Source organism: Malus sylvestris, chromosome 10, assembly GCF_916048215.2.
Source record: "Malus sylvestris chromosome 10, drMalSylv7.2, whole genome shotgun sequence".
Classification (NCBI taxonomy): Eukaryota; Viridiplantae; Streptophyta; class Magnoliopsida; order Rosales; family Rosaceae; genus Malus; species Malus sylvestris.
The window spans coordinates 42,983,400-43,002,290 of record NC_062269.1 but is presented as its reverse complement, the minus strand read 5'-3'; the positions used below and the strand labels follow the sequence as shown (position 1 = coordinate 43,002,290).

Below are 18,891 nucleotides of genomic sequence, written 5' to 3'. Positions count from 1 at the left end.
TTAAGTTAAATTCACATAATTTGATCAATATATTCATTGTGTTGTATGCACTCTTAATTGAATTAGAAATCAAATAATTCATGTATATTACGTCGCTAACGTATATTGTCTTCATGTCATGTCCAAATTTTGACAATCTGAATCTAACCGTTCAAATATTCCTACAGCTCATACAATGATTATTATAGAAAGTCTCCGCAGCAAGATGGAGTTTATTTATAGTACAAAATTGGAAACTAGAAAATGGTAAAGAAAAACAGTGAGGTGTGGGGGCTCGGCTTTCAAGCAGTGCACGAAAGCAGTTGGGCAGGAGGAGCCTCAGAGGGAGGCAAGCATGACTCGCGACTCTTACCAGTTTGGTGATCGGACCCTTCCCTTTACTTTTGGGAGGAAAAAAACAAACCCAATGAGAAAAAAATAATATAATAATATATTAAAGCTTTCTTTCTTTGACACTTCTCTCTTTCTCCGCCTAAATCTAATAGTCGACCACCAGCAGAAGCGGAGGAGGCCCAGTCTGTCTGTTTTATTACTCTCTCTCTCTCTCTCTCTCTCTCTCTCTCTCTCTGAAAGAATCAAGCAAGCTTCCCTTTTGCTCCCTCAGTTGCTCTCCCCACAAGCATCAACTGATATGCTGTGAGCTGCGCGCTTTCTACAGCGCCTCTCCTTTTCCGTTGCCAAACCAAAGCCGCCTCCTCCTCCTCCTCCGTTACTCTGATCCTTCAATTCAGGTAATCATTTTTACCCTTCTCTCTCTCTCTCTCTCTCACAGACACACTTTTCCTTTTCCGTTGATGGGCTATGCGTTGTAGACTAGACTTGCTTTCTGCATCTGGGTGTGTCTGTGCTTTTGGATCTATCTTGGTTTTGGCTGAAGGGTTCGGTTTTGTGAGATTATAGATCTGGGCTCTATGTAATTGTCCCCTCATGATTCATCAACTTAATTTACTTGCTGCTTATGCTAATATTTTCCATTTCTAACGAAACGCCTACTACTATTTCTCTATAAAACTAGACACTAGAAAGAAACTGCATTATCTGGTTACCTGAATTTACTTGCTGCTTATGCTAATATCATTCAATTCTTCAGTTTCTTTCTCAATTTCCTTAATTGTAATTTTTGTTCTGCCTCTTCCTTGTATATGTATTGGAGGGTGGGTAAAGCGTAAAAGGGTAAAGGGGGTGGCTAATGCACTCTATCTGATCATTAATATCTGTGTGAATCAACATCATCTGATCCTCCATTGTCAGGGGTGCCTCTGCAATCTGCATGTCCTTCTCTGCTTGATTATATGCTTTACCAATTGTGTGATCTACTTCCTGAGGTCATTTGAAGGAGCTGGTTGTCTAATGATTGCAGTCAATGTCTTTCTTTTCAATTCCGATTTGAAAGGATACACAAGGTATACATGTATCGCATCTGAAGGGACTATGTGGGCTGCTAATGGAGCTTACAATGTTGCCCAGAGTGGGGGAGGGCAATGAAATTTTTCAGTTTGCTTGATAACCCCCATTACCTCTGAAATCCGATGGCCTCAAAATCTGGTACCAGAGCTTCCTCAAGAATGCAACAGAAAGCAGCTGGTGGGCAGACGGTAGAAACTAATGATCTCAGGCAATTGCTCCCGGAGCAATTACCAAAATCTGTACAAAACTCATCAAAGCAGGTTGCAGTAGACGCTTCTGATAATAAAAGGTCAACAAATTCTAATGAACAAGGATCTGCGGATTCCTTGATTAGTAAATTGAATTCAATTTCATTGTCAATGTCATCCAACCTTGAAAAGGCAACAAGGGAAATAGATTCTACTGCAAATGAGACTAGAGGCTCACTTGAAAGTTCTGTTGATCAAGAAAAGAAGACATCAGAGTATGGAAGTGTGAAGGACAGTTCAGTTTCGGCCAAAGTGAGCGATGGAACAAGCAGCCTTGCCAAGACCAGTGGAAGTGCTAAGATTAGTGATCGAGTTGATTTTGTTGAGAGTGGCAAGAGCAGTATGTGTAGAGGAAGCACTGGCAGTGATGTGAGTGATGAGAGCACCTGTAGCAGCTTTAGTAGCAGCATCAGCAAACCTCACAAAGCAAATGACTTGAGATGGGAAGCTATTCAAGCTGTCCGAACTAGAGATGGGGCTCTGGGTCTGGGTCATTTCAGACTGCTGAAGAGGTTAGGCTGTGGGGATATTGGAAGTGTCTATCTGTCAGAGCTGAGTGGAACAAAATGTTATTTTGCAATGAAAGTTATGGACAAAGGGTCTCTAGCAAGTCGTAAAAAGCTTCTTCGGGCTCAGACAGAAAGAGAGATACTGCAATCTCTGGATCACCCCTTCCTTCCAACATTATATACCCACTTTGAGACAGACAAGTTTTCATGCTTGGTAATAGAGTTCTGTCCTGGAGGAGACTTGCACACTCTCAGGCAGAGGCAGCCAGGGAAACATTTTTCTGAGCAGGCAGTAAAGTATGTTCATTTAAATTGCACACATTTATGTGGTTCTCTTCATTTTGCTTCACAAGAATCTTTTGTTTCATCTTCATATCATCCCAGATTATTTTGGTAAACTAGATTGTGTGGTTTTGTTTTGAAAATTGAAATGAGAGTTTTCAGATAATGTCCTATATTTAAGCTTTGTGTCAGGCCTATGTAGATTATATAGAGTCTGTCTGCAGCAAGTCAATCCTCAATGAGGATGTGGTTTTACCTTTTAGCCATAGGTGATTAACCAAACATTGTATACTGAAAATGCTCCAAGTTAAACACTTATAGAAAATGCTCTTGGTTATCATGTAAAGGCATTAAATGAAGCAAGACTATAATTGATATTGAGCTACTGATAGGCTATGGCCTTTGCCATTTGCTTTTCTATCTTAAAAGATATTTCTTTGTACATTCATGTGGCAATTTGGGGGCGGCGGGGGGGGATGACTTATATTATGTTAAAAAATTAAGGGTTTCAGTGCTGATGTGTTTTGATGTAATCAGTCTAAATGTATCTTGGTTTCTGCAAACAATTGCTTCAATCAATTTGAGCAATGATCTTGTGGTCGCCAGGACTAAAATAGTACATGTGCATAGCTTTTGATTGTAACAAGTTGATTTTCATTTGGAGCTTGCAGATTCTATGTTGCTGAGGTCCTGCTATCTCTGGAATACCTCCACATGCTTGGGATTGTCTACCGTGACCTTAAGCCAGAAAATGTGCTAGTGAGGGAAGATGGTCATATAATGCTCTCTGACTTTGATCTTTCCCTCCGTTGTGCTGTTAGTCCAACTCTTGTCAAAACATCATCAATGGAGTTTGAACCCTTGCGCAAGAACCCTGTGTATTGTGTCCAGCCAGCTTGCATTGAGCCACCTTCCTGTATCCAACCATCCTGTGTAGCTCCTACAACATGCTTTGGACCACGTCTGTTTTCTAGCAAGTCCAAGAAGGACAAAAAATCTAAAAACGAAATAGGAAACCAAGTTAGACCATTACCTGAGCTGATTGCTGAGCCAACTGATGCCAGGTCTATGTCATTTGTTGGAACCCATGAATATTTGGCACCTGAGATCATCAAGGGGGAAGGTCATGGAAGTGCTGTTGATTGGTGGACTTTTGGAATCTTTTTATATGAGCTGTTGTTTGGTAAAACTCCATTTAAAGGTTCCGGGAATCGTGCAACATTGTTCAATGTTGTGGGTCAACCTCTCCGGTTTCCAGAATCACCAGTTGTCAGTTTTGCAGCAAGGGATCTCATAAGGGGATTGCTTGTTAAGGAACCGCAGCACAGATTGGCATATAAACGAGGGGCAACTGAGATTAAGCAACATCCCTTCTTTGAAGGTGTAAATTGGGCATTGATACGTTGTGCTACCCCACCGGATATCCCAAAGCCTGTTGAGATTGAGCGGATACCAGCCCCAACAGCATCATCAAGCGAGAAGGAGAAGGCTCCTCCCACCCCCACAATCGCTTCTCCCGTTCAAAAGGGTTCTGATAATTATCTGGAGTTCGATTTCTTTTAGCAATAGTTGTTTATCGACTGCAAATGGTTTCTGTTAGCGAGTTGCAACATTTATCATCAATTCAATGAGTTTTGTAACAGCTTTTGTTATGACAATTATTTGTAGGGCTCGTTGGGAAGTGCTTTTAAAATGGTCGAAAAATTTTTTGGTGAAATTGATTTTGGGTTTCAATAGTATTTGAAGTGTCATTTGAAAGAAGCACCAGATATGTGGTTTTTGCGGGAAGCATTTAAGTACTTTTTCTAGATCCACTTAGATTTTTAGTTTTCATAACGTTTTCACCGAAAGCGTTTTTAGTTATTTTAAAAAGTACCCTCAAATGAGCCCGTAATTTACGCTGTAATTAGTATAGGGCTGTTACCTTTGTAATCCCTGTATAAATATCGTTCTACTGTACATTTTCATAATTAAGGAAAATCCTTTTCTACATGGTATTAGACTTCTTCGGCCTAGGTTGGATCTTAATTAACTAGAATGCTAGGTAAACTAACTTTTTAGACTAGATTTGTAAATCATGTGACGTGTCACCAATAAAAAATAAGGAAAATTAACAAAAAGTTCAATTTTTTTTTTTAGTTTTAATGAAAAATGACAAATAAATGTGTAGTGAATAGTACCAGCAAAAGGTAAAAATGTGATTTTTTTTTGTTAAAAATGAAAAGTACAGAGAGTGTTTTATTAAAACTTCCTAAAAAATAAGCACGTTAATCAATATTTATATAATAATTCAATCATCCATAATCAAGTTATGTTTTACAAAATTTGGTCTGAATAGTTGGTCTTACACCTCTTCTCTTCCGCTTCCTCAATCTGGGCTATTCTACTGCTTGATGTGTTGCACTTCATGTAGTCCTTTCTGTACTCATCATTGTCGTCATCTTCATCATGCTGTGGCTGCAGATCATCGCGGTATCCGCTACTAGTGCTTCCGGCGCCACCAGTACTGGTACTACATTCACGATCGGCTTTGGACGTCTACGACATTTTGATATCACTGCTTTTCAGCCAACTAGGTGTTGCTAATCTTTCAATATAATTTGGTGCTAACTTTATAAGCTGCACAACGACTAGTTAAATGTATTTTGATATGCGCAGGGCTTCATTTGTAATTCTACCTGCTTTCGTTTGGTTCTCTCCCTTTAGTCCTTACATATATAATATATGTATATAATACTTATATAATTACATTGCATATGTAACAGCTCATATCCATCATTTTGTAGTACATATGTACAAAGCATTTAATGTTCCAAGCTGCGTTTCTGATACACTAAAAAAATCTTTCTAACGAAGCAAAAGCCTATAGTTATTTATGGAATAGTCGGACTTTAAATCTTACATATATACCTATTTTGAACATCTCCCAAAACTAAGAGAAGACCTTGCTAATTAATAATAATACATATTAGTTTCCCCACTGTATTAGGGTAGGGTTACAAACAACGACAATCCCAGGCTACTATTTATGATATCACTCCATGAACAAGAGAGAGATGAAGAACTGTGAGCTCTGCCGGCTTTCGGAGAGAATCTTCTGTTAGAAAATATTAGTATTTTGGTTTATTTGAATATTTAGTTTTATGGGCTTAGCCCGTTAGAATTAGGTTTTGTTAGAGATTAGGGTTAGTTTATTATAAATATGGTGCTTTGTTATTCATTAGAGAAAAGTCATTCACAATGTAGTCTTTTAGGGTTTTGTAGCCGTTTCGTCATTCTCGTTTATTTAATAATATTCTATTTGTAATCTTGTTCGTTGCGCACTTTGATATTCAACTTAGTATCAGAGCAGGTTTGATCCTTCGGGATTTAATCTGTGCTTGATTCGTATCAATTTGTTTGTCTGTCTTGTTCGTTGTTTAGATTGTCATTGGTCTACTTTGTTAAAAAAAAAAAAAAAAAGGTTGAATCTGCCATCACCTCCGCTGCGCTTACCCCATCTGGATCTGCAGAACCATGTGCTTGAACCGCACCTGCACTTGAAGTCGATGCCCTGTCACCGCTTGACCATTGCACCCGACCATCACCATCCCGCTGCACCATAGCACCGCTTGAATTCGCACCTGCTCGAACCGCTGCAATCATTGCAGCCAAGTCCAATGAACAGGACCACTGTTGCACCACTACACTTGCAGCTTGACGCGCTTTTGCGACCCCGTTCGAACCCGCAGGCATCCGCATCCACACCCAGATTTGTAGTCACCACCCACTGCACTTTCTCTGCCTCACCCACCCTCTGCACGCCTGCACAGACCCGATCACTCGCACTGCAATCTGCCCAGACAACCGCACCATCTGCACCGTGAACCCAGAAGAAAAGGAAAGAAAAAAAAAGAAAGACTGATGTTGTTGGTTCGCACAGAAGAAAAAAAAAAGGAAGAAGGAAGAAAAAAAAAATTGTTTGGATTTTTTTGTTTTGCTGTTAGTTTAAGGCCCATATGGGCAAAAGAAAAAAAATATTTGGTTGGATTTTTTGTTTGTTTGTTTGGCATCTGCATCTGCATCGGCACTGGAATTTGGAGTTTTACATCCACATCGTCTGTTGGCAAACTCATGTCGTGTACCACCATGAGTTTGACGGGGGGTGTTAGAAAATATTAGTATTTTGGTTTATTTGAATGTTTAGTTTTATGGGCTTAGCCCGTTAGAATTAGGTTTTGCTAGAGATTAGAGTTAGTTTATTATAAATAGGATGCTTTGTTATTCATTAGAGATAAGTCATTCACAATGAAGTTTCTTAGGGTTTTGTAGCCGTTTCGGCATTCTCGTTTATTTAATAATATTCTATTTGTAATCTTGTTCGTTACGCACTCTGATATTCAACTTCTTCTGCGCATAGGAACATGTGATGGTGTGCTGGGACTGCGATGCCAAGGTCCACGACGCCAATTTTCTAGTGGCTCACCACTCCCGGAGCCTCCTCTACCACAGATGCCAATCTCCGACGCCGTGAAATGTCTCCGATGAAAAGCTCGGTTACATTTTTCGGTTTACGAGAGCTGCGTTTTTTTAGATGCCCCCCACCCCACGCGGCTATGTTAGCTTGCATCAACCCCCTCAGACGCTCGGGCAATGGGCTCGTGCTTGAGCTTTCCCACGGGCTCCTCTTTAGCTCAATAGCCCGAATGGGCTGGCGTCATTTTGACAGGCAATTGGATTGCAATTGCAGCCAGTCCACAGGTCAAATGTCCACGCTGGAGTTGCTCTAACAAAAATATACCAAGGTTAAGACCCTCTAACTCCGGACCCACCTATACTAATTACTAATCTTAAGGTGTAGTCAAATTAGGATTTGATAGCATTTTAATGGTTTTAAAATTTGGGTGTATTCAATTAGGATTTTAAAAGATTTTGAAATCAGAGTGTAGTCAAATTAGGATTTTATAGGATTTTAAAGAATACATCGAAATCCAGGGATAGTCAATTAGGATTTTGAATGAGTTTGTAGATGTCTATGTGTAATGAAATTGCCAAGGAATTGCTAGGATTTTGATGAGTGATGGATTTTAATGGATTTAAGGGTGTGTGGTATAAATACCAAATGCTATCAAGAATCTAACCCTTACCCCTCAGATTTATTTTCACGCCAGAGGACCAATCTTCTCCATTTGAGAGGACATGATGTGAACTTAGCCGCCTTGGACTTCCATGGCTGATCGTGAAATCTTTGCAGGCATGAGAAGATGTCACAGCACCACCAACATTTTTTTTCTTTCTTCACCAACTGCCCAAACATCTCATGTAAATTCCCTTGCTAATGCTTCCTTTCCCTTCAACTACTTCCTATCTTTGTTGTACTTTTATTTGCAGAAGACACCTTGTTCAATTCTGCTTTGGTGCCCTTGAAATGTCACCATTCATTATTAAAACCAATCAACGTCACTCTCGAAACACACATTCTTTGGCTTGTGTTGGATCAATTCCTCCAACCTATATACATTCTAAACGTTATTAGTTTGTGCTATTACTATGGTATGAAAATATGCAATTAACTAGTCCTTGGATTGAGGACTGTGATTTCAGACGGTGTAGTAGAATACACATAACAATTAGGGTTTCAATTGCAGAGAGTTGGAGAGGTTAATCTCAGCCACATGATTTTATTAAAAATGATCCCACGGCTTTGTGTGTGATTTCTGAATTGTTTTAAAATCCTAGGGAATTTAAGAAAGAATCCATACAAATCTATAATAGAAATTTGCATAAATTTGTCAAAATCCATATGGAATTGTAAATGAATTGTAGAGTTTATTAAAATCCTTTAAAATATGTTACCTAAAAAAATCCATTAAAATCCAAATTGACTACACCTCCCTCCCTTAAACTTTTCTTTTGGATACAAATTACTATTTTTTAAAAGAAAAATAAAATTTTTAACAAAAAAATGTAATTTATACTAATAGAAGGAGTAAACTTAGCGGACAGCAAAAAGAAAAAAGGAATTAAACACAAGAAAAAACGCAGCCGGATTTTGTTGTGTGGACTGAGACTGGGGGTCGACGTGGAGGAGGGAGGGTTCCAAACTTGCAATCCTATTGGTCGATCGGTTTGGGAGGAATCTTTCGGACCAAACTTGCAATACTATTGGTCGATCGGTTTGGGAGGAATCTTTCGGACCTGGCTTCTATGCCCTCTCACTTCTCATACATTCTTATCCTTTTTTATTTTGTGCAGTTATGGTTAAATCACGTTAATATTTTATATTACTATTATTTTTTGTCTTATTATCTTTATAAAAAAGAATGAAAATGTATATAAAGTAGGAGAATAGAGAAGCCGGTCCTCAGCTGGGATACCTGTGCTTGTCTGTCTCTTGGGCACAAGTATTATTTTGGCACACATTGCTTTGCCTCCCTTTTTTTTATTTTTCTTTTTCCTTTTCTTTTAAGTTGATTTTTGATACCAAAGTAAAGTAGTGCTGGTGCTAGTGCATCGGGATCCTCATTCTCCATGGAATTGACAACAATTCATATCCGACGGCACTAAAGAGATCTAGGAATGTGCGATGCCATGGGACGGGACCAATATTTTATGAACCCGACTTATTTACCCTCCTAATTCTCATACATTCTCATCTTCTTTTATTTGTGTTATCACGATTAAGTCACGTTAATATTTTATATCGTTATTATTTTTTATCTTATTATCTCTATAAAAAAATCAATATAAAATTTTGATGTGGTTTAACTATTACCGCACAAAATAGAAGAAGATGAGAATATATGAGAACTGGATAAGAGATGGATGAGCTTAGTCTCGTAATAAACTAGCATAATGTGGTTTAAATTTACCTTTAACAAGAATCGAATCTAAAATCTCTCATTTATAAGTAAAGAGGAATACCACTAAATTGTAGTACTAAATAACAGAAAAATAGTAATTAACAGAGAAGAAATCAACACTCTCTTTTTTATTTTGTAAATTTAACCCATTAATTTTAGCAATTAAAAGAGAAGAAATCAACACTCAATTTTATTTTGTTAACATTAACCCATTAATTTTATTTTAATTATTTAATCTAACTATTACAAGCCTATTTAAGTCCAAACAGGATTCTCTTCGGATTCTTTTGATGAGAATCTTAAAAATTCGTGAATCATGTCCGTTTATCGTATATTGTGCAGTCAGATTTTATCATGTACTGTTTGTGTTTAATTTTAAATAAAAATATTTAAAATGATTTATGATCGTATAATGTATGATGAACGAATACGATTCACAGATCCTCATGATTCTCACATGAATATGATTCACATATCTTCAAGATTCTCACAAAGAGAATATGGTGAGGATCCGAATTCATTTAAGTCTACTTAGGCTCTGTGTTGTACACTCACTCCATTCCCAATTTTCCCCAGAGAGAGAGACTTGAAGTGAATAGATTGATTGGGTAGGACTAAAAATATTTAAAATGATTTATGATCGTATAATGTATGATGAACGAATACGATTCACAGATCCTCATGATTCTCACACGAATATGATTAACATATCTTCAAGATTCTCACAAAGAGAATATGGTGAGGATCCGAATTCATTTAAGTCTACTTAGGCTCTGTGTTGTACACTCACTCCATTCCCAATTTTCCCTAGAGAGAGAGAGAGAGAGAGAGAGACTTGAAGTGAATAGATTGATTGGGTAGGACAGGTAACGTAACGTTTTTGAATTTGTGAGGAAAGTGTCGCCGTACGGAGAAACAGGGAAGGGAAGAATGATGCATGAATGACTCGATTGTCTCTGCCATTGTTGGAGAGATTTTTCAATATGATATGAATACGAAATAGTATATCACGTGTCATTATATAAATAGTAAAATATATATGTTAAAAAATTAATAATTTAAATATTAAAATTTCTTACTATTTATATAATAATATATGATATACGATTTATATTTCAGTTACAATAAAAAATTTCATCATTTGTTGAATCTCTCTCTCTCTCCTCCCTCTTCTCTTTAACTAGGAATGACTCATGACATTGTTGACCAAAAATGAATGACATGGGGAGGAGTTAGTATTCGTTGTCTCTTCCTAATAAAATAAAATATATATAGTTATCTAACAAAAACAATGGCTTCCCTTTTTCCTTCCCACTCTCACTAAAAAAGACTAAAAAATACATCAATTTAACTAAATTTATTTGAAAGTTGTTGTTGAGGATTTCAAAAAAATATTTTTACACTTTAAATAAATATATATATATATATATATATAAGATTAGATCAATTTTTTTCAATCAAATTTACAAATTAAATTAAATTAGTTAAAAATTTAGTGTTCATAACATTAATCATACATATATATATATAAGAAGATTGTATTTTTTTTTTCACTTGTAAGTGAGAAGTCTTACATTCAATTCTCGTCAAAGACGAATTTGAACCACATTATTGCTAGCCTATTGTAAGACTAAATCCACAATTTTTCTTAGTATAGATAATATTGTTTGTTAAGACCATCTCCAACCCTTGGGCTAAAAGCCAAATTTTTTAGCCCGGAAAATTTGGCTTTTAGCCCAGAAACATCTTTTCTGCTCCAACCCTGCTGCCCTAAAATTTTAGCCCAGAATTATTAAAGAATGAACTTAGGCTAATTTTTTTTTTTAAATCAATTTAAAAAAAAAAATATGTAGATTATTGTAAATGAATTTTATGAACATTTTAATCTAAAAAATTTAAATTCCGATAAACATTTGGCATTTAGCCTAAAATTTTAACATGGGTTGGAGAATGTTTTGGGGGGGTAATTTGGCTTTTAGCCCAGATTTGGAGATGGTCTAAATAGAAATTATATTAAAATAAGATGACGTTATAGGGATCACATTTAGCAAACTACATCTAAATCATTTTTTTAATAAAGTAAAAGGTCAATTTAGCAAACTACAGTCAGATTATTTTTTTAATAAAGTTAAAGTGCACAATATAAGTAGGTACAATAATAAATAATAATAAATACCCTTTTGGTTTCCTTTTCTTTTTGTTTTGTCTTTGCCTTTGGTAATAGTAAGGGAACAACATATGATTTCTTAAAAGATGAGTAAGAGTGTCTATTTAAAATTCTTTGTTATCGATTTGAAGAACTAATGTTTATATTATAAATTTCTATATAAATATTATTTTTACAAAAAAATTAATTAAAATTAAAATCGTTTAGTTGTTGAATTGTATAAAACAAATGAATATAATTAATAATTACGAATTGTTTATGTATTTGATATAATAAATTGGTTAAACAACTTTAATTTAAAATTCATTTTTTGCAAAAATAGTTTTTCTATAACATAAACGATTCTAATTATTAGTACAAATTTCTATAATGCGAACGTAGAAAAAATTTAAGTATGATGGGGCCAACATTATTCATAGTAAGGTGGAGGGGAGGGCTCCCTTGCAAGCAGCAACAGAAGAAAACAAAGACTCACTGTCCTCAGAGAGTTAAAGGACACAGGACACGGGCACGGCAGCAGCAGCAGCACAAGAAGAGAAATGGGGATCGTTTCTCAGGAAGCGATCAAGCAGTTCCAAGCTCTGATGGATCAAGGTCTGCTTCCTCTCTCTCTCTCTCTCCATCCTCTTTCTTCCCTTTGGGTGTTTTATTTATTTTTATTTTCACCGTTTCTGATATTTCTAGTGTTTTTTTATTGGGTGGAATTTGGGGAAATGGCAGTTGATGAGCCTCTCAAGAGAACGTTTCAGGTTGGCATTTTCCCCTCTCCGATCTTTCTTCTGTTCTCTTGTCACTTGTCAGCTTAAACTCAGCTCAACTCACTACTCTTCTTCTGCTGCTGCTGCTGCCGACTTTCTACTTTTCTTTCGTTTTACTTAATTTATTTGTTTTTAATTGACCTTCTTTTTGAACTTTTTGGGTTTGGAGATGCTGCTAATGCTAATCCCATTAGTGGTATACACTTCCATCTTGTGAATCGTGTGATGGTTAATCTACCCAATACCACTAGAATCAATCTCATCTCATCATCCCATTGCTAACGTAATCTTTCATCTTGTTTTTTGTTCTTCTGGATAATTTCTAATTTCCAATTGCCCATTGGCATTTTTTGCCACTCAAATCATGTTACTGGCGTTTAATAAGCATCCCCAAAAAATAAAAATAAAATCTTATTCTTTGATTTTAACATGAACATCAAGTAGGGGACAAGTCAAAGACACTTGAGTATATAAATTTCTTGTCTTGCCATTTAGTGAATCATGACACTTGATGCAGGTAGTCTTTCCCAGCAAATGCTTCATTTGAATTTTGACCTTTACTGGATAATAATCACTCGTGTTTTCCTTCTCCATCTTTTATTTTTTTATTTTTGACTTGTATGGATGATCATTGTAATTGTTTCTTGGTTTATAGAATGTTCATCAAGGCTATCTAGTTGAGACTTTCGGCCGTTTTCTCAAAGCAAGGGATTCCAACGTTGCCAAAGCCCATAAAATGGTAACACTGCATCTTGTCTCTTTCGCCTCCAAATGATTCAAATGAATCATATCCATTGTCGGCTCTCTTCTTTTGTTTTTGTTTCTATTGATGAAATCCAATGGTACGTTCGTGATGTTCCAGTTGGTCGATTGTTTAAACTGGAGGGTACAAAACGATATCGACAATATTTTGGCCGTAAGTTTACCCTATTCTCCTACTTGTCTAGCGTTTTCCTTTGATTGCCAAATTACCAATCTAATGTATAACCATGGTGGCCTACCCGTGCTGACATATCCTGAATCTTATTCCTCTGTGCAGAAGCCCATAGTTCCAACTGAACTATACAGAGGAGTGCGAGATTCACAGCTCATAGGTCTTTCGGGTTACTCAAGAGAGGTGCTCATTCTTTCTTAAAAACTTATCTCTTTTGTGGCGTTTACACTGTCATGTCTCTTCTACGAATGGTTTTTCTCTTGAAATTTGTGTGTGCATCAGCCTGTAACATGTTTATTCATTCTCCTTTGCTCTTCAGGGCTTGCCCATCTTTGCCATTGGTGTTGGACTAAGTACATTTGACAAAGCATCAGTAAGTATTAGATGAAAATGAAAGACCATATTGTCTTACAATTGACAACAATTCTTGAATTTGAATTACCTACATCTGCCACTTTATCTTGGTGCTGGGGGTCCTTGAGAAATATTTTTTCTTCTTGATTGCAGGTTCACTACTATGTTCAGTCACACATTCAAATTAATGAATATCGAGATCGTGTAATTTTGGTGAGTATCAGATCTTGAATCTCTAAGGTTTCTTGAGTCTTTCTTCTGACCTGTGTTTTTGGCTGTAGCCTTCTGCATCGAAGAAGTATGGTAAGCATATTACCACCTGCATCAAGGTTTTAGATATGACTGGTTTGAAGCTCTCAGCACTAAGCCAAATAAAGGTACATAAAACTTGATAACGTAGATTCTTTTTGTTTGTTTGTTTTCATTACAGTTTAAACGTATCTTGTTCTTTCCTATGACAAGTACAAGTCACAATTTTATTTAGGTTTATCCAATGTTCCTTAGTGAGGAATTATTTTTATAAATTTTCGAAAAAAAAAAAAAAAAACTAGGATGATTATATATCTCATGAAATGCATAAGTGTGACAATTCTACTTTTGTATGTATGTACATGAGTTCTACAATTCCCTACCTTATATGTTTCACGTCCGTGCAGTTAATGACAATTATATCAACCATTGATGATTTGAACTACCCGGAGAGGACAAATACATACTACATTGTAAATGCCCCATATATATTCTCAGCTTGTTGGAAGGTTGGTCTTCACATTGTTGATCTTTGTGATATAATGATCTTAAATCTTTTGTTTTATACACAAGTATGATTGAGTTTGTTGCATGAGACACATTCATATATTTTAGATGCCCTTTTGGAATTGGAGTCGTATAATTTGTGGACTGTTAGCAGGTTGTCAAGCCACTTTTGCAGGAGAGGACAAGGAAAAAAGTGCAAGTGTTGTCTGGTTGTGGTAGGGATGAACTGTTGAAGGTAATGTATTCCCCATTATGCTTCATGTGTTGCGAATTTGAATGCTTATGAGTTCTTCTCATATTACTCGAAAGCATCTTTCTTTTTTCGGTCACATTAAAATAACTTTCTAACAGTTGAGTTTTGATATCCTTAGTATTTTCACTGGACACGAACATGTTTCCTCTTTCCAAAGTCAATGTACTTGTTGAAACGGGATGCGAAGGCAAACCCATGTGATGGACACATAGCCCAGTTTTGCTTCTTGTATTCAAATGGACTGATCTTGTAGTTGGATTTGATGTTTGTGTAGATAATGGATTATGCATCTCTTCCACATTTCTGTAAAAGTGAAGGTTCGGGATCATCTCGAAATTCACAGAATGGAGCTGACAATTGCTTCTCCCTGGACCACCACTTTCATCAACAGCTCTACAACCACATCAAGCAGCAATCGATGATGAAGGAATCCGTTCAACCATTCAGACACGGTTCTTTTCATGTGGATGTACCTGAGGCAGCTGCAGAAAGAACACAGATTGCTAAAACGATAGAATCCGAGTTTAACAAATTTGGTAATGGGAATGGGCTATCTGAATCTATAGATGGCCTCAAAATCAATGGTGACTGAAGCCAGAGTTTGGTGCCTTTCCAACTTGCGATGAATCTTATGGCTTTGTGCTCACTTCTAAAGCTGCTAGACAAGGAATCTTTGCATTACTGATCCTAGAGTTGCAATCATCCGATATGATTGGTTGTAATGGTAGTTGCTGACATTATCTACGTGAATTTAACGGTCGCAAAGCTACTACAGTGTATGTAATTTGACGTGTGGGACTGGATTATCAATTCAGACCTCTGAGTAGCCTAATATGCGTTGTAGTAATGCAGCAGGAAAATTGTCGTCTTTAGTTGCACAGTTCTATATCATATAGTAATTGCACAGATTAACCTGTTTTCACCTTGAGGGATTATATTCACACTCTAAATTATTTCTCCCACACCTGTTTAATTTTTTAATATTTTTTACACACTACTAATACTTGATAGAGAAATATTAAAAAATTAAAAGGTGTAGGGAAAGTAATTTGAGGTGTGTCGATATAATCTCACTTCACTGATAGGGATTTTTTTTTTTTCTTAACATGTCAGTTTCTGGTTCTGGTGCTATTTCTGTAGTGACGACGCGCCTAGCGATCGGTTGATTAAGGTCTGCATACTAACTTCTTAAATTTTGCTAGGAAGAGCCAATAAAAGCAGAAATTGTTGTTTTGAGTATTGAGATAATAAAACGATAGATTTACATGTTTCCCTGTTTTTGGACCACTGATACTTACAAATAAGTTATCCTGAATGCAATCAATACACCAAAAATGTGACCTGTTGAAATGGAACTTGTCTGGCATTGCGATCTGATCTCGAATCCTGCTAGAACTGAATGGAGAATGACGCTGATGATTCGCCTACCACCGTTTGTTCTTCTTGGCGCCGCTTACGAAGTTCTCCCTCAACTGCTGATTTTGCCGAATCTGCCATCTCTGCTTTGTTCAATGCCATGTCTGTTGCAGTCTTGATTTCCTCTATGGCTTTTAAATTGGCCTCCAACTTTTTATCTACTTCAGTTTTTCTTACATTGATTGCTTCCACTTGGTTCATGCTTTCTGCCTCTTTCATCTCAGCCAATTTTTCACATTCCTCAACTTTCTTTCTCAAAGATTCAAACCCCTCCTCCGATAGTCTGATCTTGGCACCACCGGTCTCTGAGTTTGAAGACGCACCTTCTTCCTGTGTTCCCCCAGATAAGAGCTTCAGCTCCTCAAGGACTCTTTGTTCTGCTTCTCTTGCATCTTTAGCTTCTTCGAGGGCAATTTTCAGTTTCTTCTCTGTTCCCTCTGCTGCAACTCGGCTATCGTCAGCTTCTCGCTTATGTCGATTAGCATTTTCCTTCATCTTTTCCACTTCCAGCCTTGCACTTTCAGTTTCGGAGTACAGTTTCTGGGCAGTTGAACTGTGATGTGCATCATATTCATGAGGACTAGGAGGTGCATTACGCTGTACCTCTGCCTCTTCCTTGATTTTCTGTATTTGATCAGTAAGTTTAGTAGCTAGAGCTTCCATTTCCATTTCTTTGTCCTTCAGTTCACCCTGTTCCCTCTTCATGTCTTCCAATTCGAGCCTGAGGGAACTCACGAAGCTTCGGAGAAAGCTCTCTTCGTCCGCAACTTCCTGCAGCGTCTTTGTGGCTTCATTGAGCTCCATAGTTACCCCTCTCACGGAGTCCATTTCGCATGCGTGCGCTTTCTTCATCTCTTCTTGTATAACTTCAATCTCCGATGTTGTTTCTTCAAGCTTTGCCTCTAGTTCTTTGGCCAGTTCCGGATCAATTTCATGCTTCAAAGATAGCAATTTGTCTTCTGCTTCTTGCTTCGCACTTCTGTAGGATCGAAGGTGGGCCTCTTTTTCAGACATGGCGTTTACCTGCTCCTGTTGGGCTTGCAGGGCGGCAAGTTTGAGCTGTTCAATGGATCCCTGCATGGCTGAAACTTCCTTTGACAGCTCGTTAACCCTGTCTGAGTTAACGTTTGCTGAACGCTGAGCTTCCGCTGCCTGTTGGAATGCAGCCAGTTTTGCTTCCAAGGCAGCATCAAAGTCCTGTCGGATTTTGGTGAGCTCTTGCTTTGCTGCATCGAGTTCGGTCACAGTGGTTGTGTACTCATTTCTTGCGTGATCCAGTTCCCGTTTCCAAGCATTACCTTCAATGGTTTCTCTGGATTTGACCTCTTCTAGTTTCTTAGCCCGATTCTTGACATATTCGGCGTCTTTAATTGCTGATCGCTTGGAGTCTGTTAGAGTTTTGAGCTTGGTGTTCAGATCCTGCAGTGTTCTCTTGGCCTTATCAAGCTCAGAGAGTGCTCTAGCTTTGGTAGTTTCCGCACTCTGTAATTGTTGCTTAATCTTGTTTAGTTCCTTCTGTGCTAATAGAAGTTGGGTCTCCTTGTCCAGTGCATTAGTCTGACAAACAAGAAATCGCTGGCTACATATCAAATCATTCAGAAGAGATGATATATACAATACAATTTACAAAATAGAAAGGGTATCCTCTTTGCAAGACGTGCGTTCATAAGTCAGCATGACATGAAGGGATATATTGATTGAATATTGTACCTCTGGCGAAAGCTTTTTCTTGACGGCATTGGCGTTGGCGTTGGCGTTGACTCTGGGGCTGGCATTGGAAGATGGTCCTCCTCTAGAAACGACTTTGCCAAACAAACTAACAGCGGCTTTGACAGATTGGAAGGGTGCTCGGGTGTCGACCTCTCCCACCTCCGCCCTCGGGGAACCCGCAGCCTTCTGCTGATCCTTTATACGGACATTCGCCATTTTTGGTTACTTCTGCTCGCAACATGCATGTATGTATGAATGTATCAAATATTTGAACCAAATTATTGTGTCTGAATAGTGCTATAATATTGGAAACGTGAAAGCACGTACCTGCAAGGGAAAAAGATGATTAAGAAGACTTGAAGTCAGAGGTGCTGCAGGTGGTCAAAAGTAAAAAGAGGAAATGGCAGACGGTGGATGGGACTAGATTTGTTGGCGGAATGGAAGCTCTCCGGGTCCGTTGGAAACAAGAACAAACAAGCGCAGAGATGGAGAGAGCCCAGAGAGTAGGGAGGAACGGAAGAGGTTGATTGCCCTTTGTACAAATTTGCTTATTCTGCTATTTTAGCGGGAACCAAACCGAACTACGCGGAGCTTAACGGACAACGCCAACCGCTACATTTTGGGAATTACAGATTTGGCCTTGCCTGCCACCTCATCTCACCTCACCTTAGTCAATAGTCACACAGATGACGTACTTGACCCTTGACCAGAGCGTTGCTTTACCTTCTTTGGATCTCCACATCACTTTTGAGCTATGCCACTATTCTTTTATTACTCATCTGTTTATTAACTCTAAAATGTATATAAACATTTTTATTGAGATTTAAAAATAGTAATACCGCTTTCAAAAGTTTTATTACATTTTCCTTATTACCCATGAATAATACTTTCCATGTATTTTGGTTTTATCTATTCTTAAACTTGATATAAATCATACATGCTTTAAGACTCAAATAACGGTAATACGGATTCCAGAAGTCTTATTTACATCTCATTTTGCATTATGGACAAATGCAAATGCATGTTCTACTCCAATAAAAAATGAGGCAAATTTGAGATCTAATTTAATACTCTCTCTTAGACTAGCTACGTCCCTCACCAAAAGATGTTAAAGATTGTAAATAGAGTGAGACCCATCAACTTTTGCATTTGTATTACAACCATTATAAAACTTATTTTAGTGCTTGTTCCCTTGCTATGTATGCTCTGTAATAATAATGTAGGATATTATAGAGATTTTGGATCACAGACTGTC

General features: G+C 37.5%; 4 protein-coding genes across 8 annotated transcripts; 2 read left to right on the top strand and 2 right to left on the bottom strand.

Moving 5' to 3' along the window:
* The first annotated feature begins 262 nt into the window (after nucleotides 1-262).
* LOC126586443 (serine/threonine-protein kinase D6PKL2) lies at nucleotides 263-4,163 on the top strand. Of its 4 annotated transcripts, none has more exons than XM_050251287.1 (3): nucleotides 263-731; nucleotides 1,394-2,461; nucleotides 3,118-4,163. In XM_050251287.1, exons 2-3 carry the CDS (start codon nucleotides 1,530-1,532, stop codon nucleotides 4,007-4,009), a joined length of 1,824 nt encoding a protein of 607 aa, XP_050107244.1. In that variant the 5' UTR covers nucleotides 263-731; nucleotides 1,394-1,529; the 3' UTR covers nucleotides 4,010-4,163. The 4 variants fall into 4 exon arrangements, with proteins under 4 accessions (XP_050107244.1, XP_050107243.1, XP_050107241.1 ...); XM_050251286.1 differs by having other exon boundaries at nucleotides 1,361-2,461; XM_050251284.1 differs by having other exon boundaries at nucleotides 1,252-2,461.
* A 599-nt stretch (nucleotides 4,164-4,762) lies between these two features.
* Nucleotides 4,763-6,360, bottom strand: LOC126584600 (uncharacterized). Its single transcript, XM_050248930.1, has 2 exons — nucleotides 5,942-6,360; nucleotides 4,763-4,984 (listed from the first exon to the last, which is right to left on the bottom strand). Exons 1-2 carry the CDS (start codon nucleotides 6,185-6,187, stop codon nucleotides 4,763-4,765), a joined length of 468 nt encoding a protein of 155 aa, XP_050104887.1. The 5' UTR covers nucleotides 6,188-6,360.
* A 5,517-nt stretch (nucleotides 6,361-11,877) lies between these two features.
* LOC126587436 (phosphatidylinositol/phosphatidylcholine transfer protein SFH1) lies at nucleotides 11,878-15,382 on the top strand. 2 transcript variants are annotated; one of them, XM_050252505.1, is made up of 11 exons: nucleotides 11,878-12,049; nucleotides 12,176-12,204; nucleotides 12,869-12,952; nucleotides 13,076-13,129; nucleotides 13,253-13,330; nucleotides 13,467-13,520; nucleotides 13,655-13,714; nucleotides 13,783-13,878; nucleotides 14,158-14,259; nucleotides 14,412-14,492; nucleotides 14,785-15,382. In XM_050252505.1, the coding sequence occupies exons 1-11, from the start codon at nucleotides 11,995-11,997 to the stop codon at nucleotides 15,100-15,102; spliced, it is 1,011 nt and encodes a 336-aa protein (XP_050108462.1). In that variant the 5' UTR covers nucleotides 11,878-11,994; the 3' UTR covers nucleotides 15,103-15,382. The 2 variants fall into 2 exon arrangements, with proteins under 2 accessions (XP_050108462.1, XP_050108463.1); XM_050252506.1 differs by lacking the exon at nucleotides 12,176-12,204 and having other exon boundaries at nucleotides 11,900-12,049.
* A 340-nt stretch (nucleotides 15,383-15,722) lies between these two features.
* LOC126587435 (WEB family protein At1g12150-like) lies at nucleotides 15,723-18,180 on the bottom strand. The gene is made up of 3 exons (XM_050252504.1): nucleotides 17,964-18,180; nucleotides 17,637-17,864; nucleotides 15,723-17,483 (listed from the first exon to the last, which is right to left on the bottom strand). Exons 2-3 carry the CDS (start codon nucleotides 17,850-17,852, stop codon nucleotides 15,900-15,902), a joined length of 1,800 nt encoding a protein of 599 aa, XP_050108461.1. The 5' UTR covers nucleotides 17,853-17,864; nucleotides 17,964-18,180; the 3' UTR covers nucleotides 15,723-15,899.
* Nucleotides 18,181-18,891: the final 711 nt, after the last annotated feature.